The 11,862-nt window shown below is 40.4% G+C and overlaps 2 protein-coding genes and 1 pseudogene across 4 annotated transcripts; 1 reads left to right on the top strand and 2 right to left on the bottom strand.

The window, feature by feature from the left end:
* Positions 1-3,288: 3,288 nt before the first annotated feature.
* LOC137725242 (uncharacterized) lies at positions 3,289-4,021 on the bottom strand. Its single transcript, XM_068463868.2, has one exon. It carries the CDS (start codon positions 3,957-3,959, stop codon positions 3,474-3,476), a length of 486 nt encoding a protein of 161 aa, XP_068319969.1. The 5' UTR covers positions 3,960-4,021; the 3' UTR covers positions 3,289-3,473.
* Positions 4,022-5,458: 1,437 nt separating this feature from the next.
* LOC137726973 (linoleate 9S-lipoxygenase 6-like) lies at positions 5,459-8,977 on the top strand. Of its 2 annotated transcripts, XM_088694461.1 has the most exons (9): positions 5,459-5,698; positions 5,796-6,079; positions 6,170-6,410; positions 6,478-6,816; positions 6,903-6,988; positions 7,089-7,178; positions 7,324-7,622; positions 7,721-7,984; positions 8,094-8,977. In XM_088694461.1, exons 1-9 carry the CDS (start codon positions 5,548-5,550, stop codon positions 8,866-8,868), a joined length of 2,529 nt encoding a protein of 842 aa, XP_088550587.1. In that variant the 5' UTR covers positions 5,459-5,547; the 3' UTR covers positions 8,869-8,977. The 2 variants fall into 2 exon arrangements, with proteins under 2 accessions (XP_088550587.1, XP_088550588.1); XM_088694462.1 differs by lacking the exon at positions 6,478-6,816.
* Positions 8,978-9,404: 427 nt separating this feature from the next.
* LOC137724816 (uncharacterized) lies at positions 9,405-11,550 on the bottom strand (annotated as a pseudogene). Its single transcript, XR_015962139.1, has 7 exons — positions 11,403-11,550; positions 11,245-11,358; positions 10,626-10,839; positions 10,415-10,485; positions 10,123-10,284; positions 9,720-9,903; positions 9,405-9,576 (listed from the first exon to the last, which is right to left on the bottom strand). The product of XR_015962139.1 is annotated as an uncharacterized LOC137724816 (transcript).
* Positions 11,551-11,862: the final 312 nt, after the last annotated feature.

Here is an 11,862-nt window from a genome sequence, read left to right as displayed (position 1 = left end):
TTGAAAGGCTAAGGATTCGTTTGGTGGATATGATGAGATAGGTTATTTTCAATTAAATTGGATTTGTAACCCAGCAAATGTTTGGTGAGATAACTCATCCAATGCCAATCCAATCCTAATTGTACTTCTTGGTCTCCTTGTTGATTCCACAAGTGCTCAATAACATCATTTTCAAGCATAATGCGACAGTCCACTACAACACGTAAGGTAGCCACTTCACGTTTCGAGCAATAGACAACATGATACATTCCATGGTGTTCATAAGAGGAGTAGAGTGAAAGATTTTCCGCCAAAATGCAGATGCCGTTACGTGGTTGTTACTTGTTGCACAAGCGAATGCAATTGGATACCATAGCAAGCAGATGTTCCCAGTTGGCACCCTTTGGCACCTTTTGGGCACTTCTCGTTTTCCACCTGACGCATTTGTTGCTCAATTTTCGCAAGTCTACTAGCGATATCGATAAAAGAATCAAGGACAGAATCACAAAACTTGTACTCGGAATGGAACTAAAATATCACAAAAGAAGCAAGAAAACCTCTGGTCAAGCAACGAATCACATGCCTAGGTAAGAATAAGAGGCAAAGTATAAGTCTTTACCTTTCACATTCATCTACATTATTAATAACTTCATTCTTCTCATAAAAAGTTCTCCATGGTTGATTTGCCGAGTCACTTTTCCATGCACAAGAGGCAGCAATCATGCAACACCAGCGCCACCCAGTTACTAGCCCACCGCGGAGCAGACACTCAACTATCAAAGGAGAAATTGTCGTTGTCCAGAGCCATAAACAATCTGGTTCGGGAAGATCAGCTTCTCTTCTATTATATAGTTCGACAGACGTTGATCCAAGTAAGTTCAAAGTGGAGCAATTACCTTGAAAAACTATTGAGCTTTGTGTAATTCTGTGACCCGAAAATCTTCGCTTTCTTGATGTTGTATCCAACAGAAACTGGCAAGGGCAAGTTGAGCAACCAAGCTTACCTCAAATGTGGAACCACCAAGACAGACGATGGTGAAAAAACCAGAACATATAGTGTCAAGTTCCAGGTTGAACTAAACTTTGGAAATCCAGGAGCTTTGGTTGTAAGAAACCGAGGCAAGAAAAGGTTTTTCCTCCAATCTGCATCTCTTCAAATCCAGAACAATGAGATTATACTTTTCGACTGCCACTCCTGGGTGTATCCATTCCGAACGACCAAAAATTTAGATCGAATTTTCTTTGCAAATGCTGTAAGTTGCACAACTACTAACTTGCCTGTTTTATTTGACACAAGTATTCGCAAATGCAATTAAGCAACACAGCTGCTCATGTTGTTACAGAAATATCTTCCCAATCAAACACCCCAAGCTCTAATAGAACTGAGGAAGGAAGAGCTTATTAGCTTGAGATGCAGCAACATCAGCAGAATGAAAGTACTTCTCAGTACAACAAGACCCATGATAACGATTAGAAACAAATAGGTTGAGGGAAAAATTTAGTTACCCCTTTGAACTATCGTTTGTGGTCGTCCAAATTGCCACATTGATTTTCAATTTTAGTTTGAGCCTCCTTTTACTTTGAAAAATCAACGTGGCAATAAAAAAGAGAGAATATCACGTCAATTAGTAGTTTAGTTCAATGTTTTGGTAAATAGGGACATGCAAGGCCCGTGAGCCATTTTTTTGAAGTAATTTGGTGATTTAGTTCTGTCCACTTCTCCCCCTCACTTCGGGTTAAAAGCCTAATTTAGATTCTAGAAGGCGCTGCTAGATCATGCAAACCAGGAAGCAAAACGGGAGCTTCAGTGGTCACTACTACAACTATACATCTTCTGCCCCTCTTTTGTTAGGTTCTAGGATTCTGGAGATGGTGTGAAAGCACTGCACAATCACATCCTCCAACCACTAATACGAGATGTATAAGTAGAAACTCAACACCCTATTCACGAGGATATTGGACCACATGAAAATTCTCCAACCACTAATTTCACCATTCAATTATACGAAAATAAGAGGAAGAGACTGAGAGAGTCTGAGAGACAATGGCACTTCTCATGATCCGGATAAATTCTCTCCTAGAAGCAACGACAAACAGCCATCCAACAATGTGGACATCAAAAGAGAAAATAATTCGGCTATTCTAAACCACATTGTAGCCATCAAAAAAGGATTTCCTGAGAAAAGCACCCCGGGTAATCCAAAGAAAATTGTGCGTCCATAGGGAGGGTCATAGACAGAACAATTCATCCTTAGACCCCATTAGCTATTTCATTTTCCTTTTTTGCATGTAAAACTATGTTCATCTTCAAACAAAATCCCAAATACGGGATATATGTGCTTCCTGAAGGGCTCTAGCCACTTAACACCTATCATGATCTTCTCATGGTTCCCTATCCCGCACAATACCTATCCCTTATTCTTCCAGCATGCCGGAAAGAAAGAGTTTGGAGACATGTTTCGATATCTCCACTACCCAGTACCCAAAGAATAATGCGCATATAATATCTCAAGTAAGCTCCACTAAGGTGCTAGAAAATAATCAAAAAAGAACAAAACATCTCAAGTGCAAAACTACGGGTGACCAAAGTCACCAAATCAAACACATGTAATGGAATAAAACTGCACCGAGCAGTGTGCAGAACAGAAAAGTTCATAAAAGCACGTTTTGAACATAAACCAATCTGTTGCTTAGTTTCTTGCACAGCTACACTAATCTCAACTTCACATAAGCGATTGTGATTCAGTACTATCGCCAGCTCAAGCAACTATAGCCAATCGCAAAGCAAACCCAGCCATGAACATTAACACTAGCCTATCATCAAGCGTTTCAAGTTCTTCACCATTGTTACTGAAACTATTATCAGGTGAAAATCTAAACTCCCTACCTCCTTCGTCCACTTCTTGCATTATATTACCTTTTATGCAACATTCCATAGAATTCCACAATTTGCAGTTTGTTATGCAGCAATCAATTAATATAAACCAAACAGTTACCACTCTTCGCTCATGTAAACTACAACGAGATGACTACTATAAACTAAAGATTCACATTCAACCTCCATTCAAGTCGAACTCTACATTTACTTCCTGGACCTAAGCCTACAAACTGAAATCACTCCATCCAGGTCAAAAGTATGTCCGTCATTTACTCAATCTGCTCCTAGCCTCCTACTTCCGAAACACCAACCTTATATTACTAAATGGAACAACGAACAAGGATTTCTGACCCCATTCTAGAAAACCCGAAATATATGGCTCAACACTTTTTCAACATTTCTCCCACATTTCATCGATTTTCACCAACTAATTCAACATTCCAACATATTCAAATCATGAAATTGAACAACAATTTTCTCAATTCATACACAGAAATCCAAAGCATTCGACCCACAACATTAAAAACTGGTTCCACATAATTCCCTCAGAGCCAGAAAATCGCATTATTGCATCCAAAAACAGAGGTAAAATCCCAAGAATTTCACTACCCTAAGCTTATGGAATGTCCCAGGGTTTGGCCTCAGGGACAGCAACCACCATACCTTGAAGCTCTGGAGTGAGGACGACCTGGCATCCCAGCCTGGAATGCTTGTTGAGAACCCTAGCCCTAGAGTTCCTCTTCAGCACGTACTCCTCGTCGTAGGAACGCGGCGGGAGCTTGTCGAACCATTCCTGAGCAATGTTGACTTCGCACTCGGCGGAGCAGGCGTCGATGTCCTCGAGCCGGTGGGAGGCCGGGTCGATCAGGCCCCTCTGGGCCAGGGCCTTGAGGAGAGTGTGGCCCGATAGGCCCACCACCTCGCGCTTGCGGCCGTCGACGTCGATCGCGAAGAGCTTGACGATTCGGTCGGAGACTTTGGCGGAGTGAGTGGGGGAGGATGTGGAGGCGGAGGAGGCGGAGGATCTGGAGATTAAGGAGATGGAAGGGAGGCGGTGGAGCATTTGAGAGTGACGGAGTCTCTGAAGGCTCGCCATCGCCATCTTTTGTTTCAGGTTTGGGCAACGACTTGGCTGTGTTTCTGCGATGACCTGTTTGGTTTGAGAGTTAAAAGAAAAATTTACGGTAACTGTTAATTTAACGAAAAATTACATTTTTACACTAAAAGTCAAACTTAATATTATTCATTTTACCTTTTATCCTTATAGTTAAAACTTAAAATTTTCAAACCTTTTAATTAGTTTTCCTCTTTTTTTTTTTTTTTGCTAGTAGGAGAAAAATGCTAAATTGTATAAGCAAAAAGAAAATGAAAATAGAACTCCACCAAAAAGTAGGAGGAAAAAAATGGCATGTACTACTGAAGGAAAAAAAAAATTGTTTCTCCTATAAATTAACGTATTTTTATCGTTTAAACATGTTAAACGTAACCGTTTATTCTTCATCATCATCACAAATCATCTTTACAAAAATAATTCAATTTCGAGATTGTTTTAGTTATTCATGCGTGTCAAACCAATGTTTTGATATAAAGTAACGTTTTCATGATGAACTGAATATTTGTTTGATACATATGAATGGTTAAACCATTTTTATTTTTGTAAAAATAATCTTTAAATGATGATAAAAAGAATTAATGGTTCCGATTTCAATGATTTATAGAAGTCTTGTGGCCACGACATGTAATTTCTATAGATCTGGAAGAGCTGAAAAGTTGCTAGTACATTGAATTGTACTTGGGAAGTTGAAAGGCTAAGGATTCGTTTGGTGGATATGATGAGATAGGTTATTTTCAATTAAATTGGATTTGTAACCCAGCAAATGTTTGGTGAGATAAATGCATCACGGACTGGATTGGCTACAAATCCGAAATAAGAGAAAATATGATAGGTTATGTAACTCATCCAATGCCAATCCAATCCTACTCCTGAAGCTCAATCCCATCTAGCCTAGCAAATGGATCCTAAGCGTGCGGGCATGCAGGTTTCGGGTAAATAGTAAATACATTCTATTTAATTTTCCAGGGAAACTGGAAAATATGTAGGCTGGACGCAGATGCAGATGCTTGTTGTACTTCTTGGTCTCCTTGTTGATTCCCCAAGTGCTCAATAACATCAATTTCAAGCATAATGCGACAGTCCACTACAACACGTAAGGTAGCCACTTCACGTTTCGAGCAATAGACAACATGATACAGTCTATGGTGTTCATAAGAGTAGAGTGAAAGATTTTCCACCAAAATGCAGATGCCGTTACGTGGTTGTTACTTGTTGCACAAGCGAATGCAATTGGATACGATAGCGGGCAGATGTTCCCAGTTGGCACCCTTTGTCACTTCTCGTTTTCCACCTGACGTATTTGTTGCTCAATTTTCGCAAGTCTACTAGCGATATCGATAAAAGAATCAAGGACAGAATCACAAAACTTGTACTCGGAATGGAACTAAAATATCACAAAAGAAGAAGAAAACCTCTGGTCAAGCAATGAATCACATGCCTAGGTAAGAATAAGAGGCAAAGTATAAGTCTTTACCTTTCACATTCATCTACATTATTAATAACTTCATTTTTCTCATAAAAACTTCTCCATGGTTGATTTGCCGAGTCACTTTTCCATGCACAAGAGGCAGCAATCATGCAACACCAGCGCCACCCAGTTACTAGCCCACCGCGGAGCAGACACTCAACCATCAAAGGAGAAATTGTCGTTGTCCAGAGCCATAAACAATCTGGTTCGGGAAGATCAGCTTCTCTTCGATTATACAGTTCGACAGAAGTTGATCCAAGTAAGTTCAAACTGGAGCAATTACTTTGAAAAAATAATGAGCTTTGTGTAATTCTCTGACCCGAAAATCTTTGCTTTCTTGATGTTGTATCCAACAGAAACTGGCAAGGGCAAGTTGAGCAACCAAGCTTACCTCAAATGTGGAACCACCAAGACAGACGATGGTGAAAAAACCAGAACATATAGTGTCAAGTTCCAGGTTGAACTAAACTTTGGAAATCCAGGAGCTTTGGTTGTAAGAAACCGAGGCAAGAAAAGGTTTTTCCTCCAATCTGCATCTCTTCAAATCCAGAACAATGAGATTATATTTTTCGACTGCCACTCCTGGGTGTATCCATTCCGAACGACCAAAAATTTAGATCGAATTTTCTTTGCAAATGCTGTAAGTTGCACAACTACTAACTTGCCTGTTTTATTTGACACAAGTATTCGCAAATGCAATTAAGCAACACAGCTGCTCATGTTGTTACAGAAATATCTTCCCAATCAAACACCCCAAGCTCTAATAGAACTGAGGAAGGAAGAGCTTATTAGCTTGAGAGGAGATGGAACTGGGGAGAGGAAAGAATGGGAACGAATTTATGATTATGATTACTACAATGACCTCGGGGATCCTGAAAAAGGCGAAGAACACAATAGACCTGTCTTGGGTGGCTCGGAATTACATCCATATCCGCGCAGAGGAAGAACAGGCCGCCATCCTAGCAATGCAGGTATACAACTTCTCTTTCGTCTCATTTCAACAAATAGTATTTCCATGGCTAACACGACAAATCGTAGATCCTTTAACTGAAAGCCGACCAAGTACCATTAACCTGGACATATACGTTCCTCCGGATGAGAGGTTCAGCCCCAAGAAACGATCTGAGTTCGCATCAAACTCGATCCAGGCTGTCCTGCATTTCCTGACCCATAAGGTAGAATCTGTGATACAGCCCGGTTCCAATCATTTTGAGTCATTTGATGAGATACATGACATGTTTTCTCGCAACAAAAGTCAAGTAATTGAGGGCGCTCTCAAAGAGAAACTGAAAGCTATAGTACCAAAAGAGTTTTTCAAAGAAGTTACTCATGCAATCAAGAACCCCTTGAAATTTCCAGTTCCTCAAATCATAGCAGGTGACGGAGCTGACTATTACACTACTGCAGGTTGCACGGTAGATGCCACTTCATAACTCTTTAGATTGTTGTTTTCCGCTTTCCAGAAAACGAATTTGCATGGAAGGATGATGAAGAGTTTGGCCGCCAAATGCTTGCAGGAATCAATCCAGCACGAATACGATCCTTGGAGGTACATCCTACCCTTATCAACCTGTAGTGTTTCTACGCGATTAAAAACAAAACTGTTCTAGTTATCTTCATATATTGGTTTTCTTCTGAGAAAATTGAAGGTATTTCCACCACAAAGCAAAAACGGAGTAGTGAGTTTAATAGAGCAATCAGACATAGAGCACAACCTCGAAGGAATGACTCTTCCTCAGGTAATTCTATATGATCATCCTGCCGCCCAAACTGAAAAATCAGTATATAATTCACCCCGGGTTGTAAAATCAACCCAACGTTGTATCACAGAAGGAATGCATTTTCATGGCAATTGCGTTTTATAAATTTCCATAAACTTCACAGGCAATGAACAACCGGAGAATATTCATCTTGGATCACCATGACTATCTCATGCCCTTCTTAAGCCAAATCAACTCAAAGGATGTTTGTACTTACGCATCCCGTACACTACTATTCTTGAAGAGTGATTTCACACTAAAGCCAATAGCAATAGAACTTAGTTTGCCGGGTTCAGCAGTAGACAACGAGATTAATTGGGTAGTTCTACCGGCAAGTCAGGGCGAAGCTGCAGCACTCTGGCAGTATGCTAAGGCCCATGTTGCAGTTAATGACTCTGTCTATCATCAACTAGTCAGCCATTGGTGAGTTGAACTGTTTGATGAACCCTAAATACTGCATTTATCATTGTTCATTGCATTTCATACAACCAAAATGCTTGCCCGTGCAATGAATTTTTTAGGTTGCATACACATGCGGTGGTTGAGCCTTTCATCATTGCTACTAGAAGGCAGCTCAGTGTGATGCACCCAATCCATTGGCTACTAGATCCTCATTTCAAAGACACCATGCACGTAAACGCTCTGGCTCGGAGTATGCTCATTAACTCTGGTGGAATCCTTGAGAAGACATTGTTTTCTGCTGAACTCTCAATGCAGTTATCTGCTGAGCTCTACAAAGAGTGGCGATTTGATGAACAAGCCCTTCCTGCTGATCTACTTAAAAGGTATTTATAATTCCATGATAACCCTGGGTCATAATTCGACATTCAGTGAGCAATATTGTTTATCTGAAGATGCTTTCCAAGAAGTGATTTCTTTGTGAACACTTTCCAGAGGTATGGCCATAGAAGACCCGGATCCGAATAACCCTTCCGGGGTTCAGCTCCTTTTCCAGGACTATCCCTATGCTGCAGATGGACTTGAGATATGGACTGCTATCCAGGTTTGGGTAACAGATTTTTGCATGCTCTTCTACGCAGACGACATTTCTGTAAGATCTGATGAAGAAATCCAAGCATGGTGGTCTGAAATCCGAAATGTTAGTCACGGTGATAAGAGCAGCGAGACATGGTGGTACCAAATGGCATCACGCGAGGACCTCATCAAAGCTTTGACAACTCTTATATGGATTGCATCAGCCTTGCATGCTTCAGTAAACTTTGGGCAATATGCATATGCTGGTTATCCTCTAAATCGTCCCACACTGTGCCGAAGGTTCATTCCTGAGGAAGGAACACTTGAATATGCAGAGTTCTTGACGGATCCAGACAAATACTACCTTAGCATGTTGCCTGAAAGGGATGAGATGATCTTGGGTATAGCACTTGCAGAGGTGCTCTCACAACACACGTCAGATGAAGTGTACTTGGGTCAGAGGCCATCAACAATGTGGATACATAATGAACAGGTTAGCGAAAAGTTTGAAAAGTTCAAAAGAAAACTTCGAATGTTAGAGGAAAGAATTGAGTCCAAGAATACCGATCCCAGGCTTACCAACAGACGGGGGCGTGCCAAGATTCCTTACATGCTTTTGTACCCTGATACACCCAATGTTGAATCCAGAGGGGGCATCACGGGGAAGGGGATTCCAAACAGTATATCAATTTGACATGTTTTAGGCAGTATGAAAGATATGCGACTTTTCGAGCCCAGGAACCGCAGCATAATTTATTTTAATTTATATGAAAACGTGGAAATATGTACAGAACACTTTTCTATAGAACACCTGGCTAAATAGCACAAAACAATCATGCAAGATGAAAGATAATATATGGAATACATAAAGATGTGCAGAAAGGTTCTCCTGGACATAACCTTAGAACTTATGCTTTCCAGAGTGCCCGAGCTACGTTATGAATTAATGATTCGTACAGCCCATGAAATGATCATGAAACGGTGCAGAATTAATTTTCTCAGAATTTCCTAGCACCATATCCGTGACCATTTCGGCAGTCCCTAGAGCCTGAAATTGGAAACAAATGATGGATGATTCTTCCTTCATTTTACATAACTTTTAATAAATTATCAGTACCCCCCTCCCCACCCCCTCTCTTCATGCCCACTTGCAAGGAACACGTTTGCCAAACCTGGCACAGGCCCAATCACCGGCTTCCCAGAGGATCACGTTAATTAGGTTCTAAAAGATTTCAGGACTTACTGTAAGGTCATAATCCTACTCGCACTTCTGTACTCTTACTGATATCTGAAAGGGGCTTCTCTTTTAATTTGGGAAGGAACTCCCCAGCTCGCTCCCATATGCGGCTAATAAGGGATTCTTCCAACTTGGTGCAGAACCCAGCAAATTGGCGGCTGCTTCCTAGAAAGTCATAATAAGTGGAGGTAAGCTACTCTTGGATTTGTAAAACATGAGCTTGAGACTCATAGGTAACTGCAAGTTATTATTTACAAAATTCCATGTCTTGTCAAGAAACGAAACAAATAATCAAAGTAAAATTTTACCAAGAATAATGTTCCCCATTGTATCCATAGTGGCTGTCATTGACACAGACAACGTTTGTTCATCTTGATTAAGAAATTCAGAAGTCGATATGCTTGGGAGCGGATTTGCAGTTTGATGATCAACATATCCCACCTCCATCAGCCCATGATTGAGATTAAAGGAATTAAGCACTAAAAGGTGACCCTGTCATGCAGAACAAAAATCTTAGGTCGTTCTTTAATAAAAGTTGGAGAAATTAGAGCAACTCGTTCAGAAGGTTGGATAGCATAAAACACGTCCAAACTTCAGTTATAAGTTATCCCTGATCAAAGCAATATTATTAAATTACATTTATGCATCTGGAAATCCAGCTAAGTTGGTTTAATATATGCAAGAGAAGTCTGTTCAAATCCTAATTTAAACCTTTCGTGGTTTCACGTGGACATCCACCACAATTTCTGATTCTTTCAGCAGGTCACGCATCAAAGACCCACTCCAACAACGAGCTGCGACTACAATAGCCTCCTTACAGTGCAATGTATTCTAGAATTCGTAACAGCCACAACCTCCCCATTGCCACCAGATCTGAGCACATAAGAAATGTATGAGTATTAACTTAACAATGTAACTGAACTACTGAAAACCAAATTCTCCATTCTTGTCCGTTGGTTTCTCAGCGTATCTCCAGTGCACCGAATAAAACATGACAGCAAACCTTAATACACTAATCACCGGATGATTATAAAACTCAGCATATCTACCCTTTGATGCATAATTCCTGTTACCCTGTGTAAGTGGGTGATCATTAATTACACCAATAACGAGAGGATCACTAAATTTATTCACTATACAATGTGTGAATACACAATATCATACGTGCCAGAAATGAATAAAATTCAGGGCCAAAATTAGAATTAATGAAAAACCTGTTCAAGATATTCAATGCTGCAGTGTGCATCCAACTGGCAATCATCAGGTAGAAAGGCAGCTCCTGTGTCTTTATCAATCAAGAGTTTAGGTTCCTTTACATGCAAGTCACTGGAAGACAAGTACTCCGCTCTTAGCCCAGCTTCACATACCTGCTTAACCCTCTTTTCAACACGTCTGAGTCCTCAGGAGCTCTACCAACTAGCAAGCTTCCTATAAAAGCAGACTAACACTTGAAATATATATAAAAAATAATAGAATCACCATATTTGTTCATTGAATTTGCTACTAAACAACATGACATGTGTCAGTATCTTTTCTGTTAACGATAAATGAGGTCCACATCGGGTCAAAATTTGAATAAACTAATCACATTGGTACTACTTGAAATTCAAAAACTTTATGACAACCAAAATCTATTCTAGCCGCGTTTGGCAGAAAAACTTTAAAGAGATCTACTGTTTGTAGCTGTTGGATAAAAATTCAACGGTCATGATGATTGATGAGGAGGATCCTCTCCATTAGCTCAAGAGAGAGTATCCAAGTCCATTTTCCGACATCTAATTTTGATATTCCCGCATACCAAACAGTCAGTAAGAAGGAAAAAGTTAACATTACCGGCACCGGTGGCGCCAGAGCAAGGGACAGACTTGTCAATTAAGGTGACCGACAGGTCCGACCCGATTAGGAACTGCCGGGCAATGGTCAACCCGATTATTCCAGCTCCGATTACTAAAACATCGAATGTTTGATCAGACTGGGATTCCGAATGGGACAAGGGGGCGGGTTCGGGTCGGCCGGATCGGGTTGCGGCGGTGCACAAGGAGAGCGATTTGGATGCGAATTTCGAGGAGCCAAGGGAGGTTGACTGGGAGGCAAAGCTGGATGGCTTGAAGTGACTTCGTAAAGACGAGACGACGTCATTTGTGTGGGGCCGCTATGTTGACCTAGTTTAATACTGAGGTGATTCTGAAAAAAGCTGGTATAAAAAAAAGATATGAGCTGTTTTTGTGTTTGGTAAACGTTCAGCTTCAGTTTTTTTTTCACAGTTTTGGGTGCAAAAAAGCCAAAAACAAGAAGTTGCAAAACCCAGCTTTGAAAAATTGGTTTTTTTTCACATATGTTTTACACAAAAGTTTACTAAACACTATAATACTGTTTTTTTTTTCAAAAGCACTTTTACAAAAAAATTTACCAAACACTCTGCTGCTTTATTTCACAGCCGCTTATTCTCAC

Source organism: Pyrus communis, chromosome 5 (genome assembly GCF_041283825.1).
Source record: "Pyrus communis isolate YQ-2024b chromosome 5, ASM4128382v1, whole genome shotgun sequence".
Lineage (NCBI taxonomy): Eukaryota > Viridiplantae > Streptophyta > Magnoliopsida > Rosales > Rosaceae > Pyrus > Pyrus communis.
The sequence above is the reverse complement of the archived record's forward strand: the minus strand, read 5'-3'. Positions and strand labels throughout refer to the sequence as shown.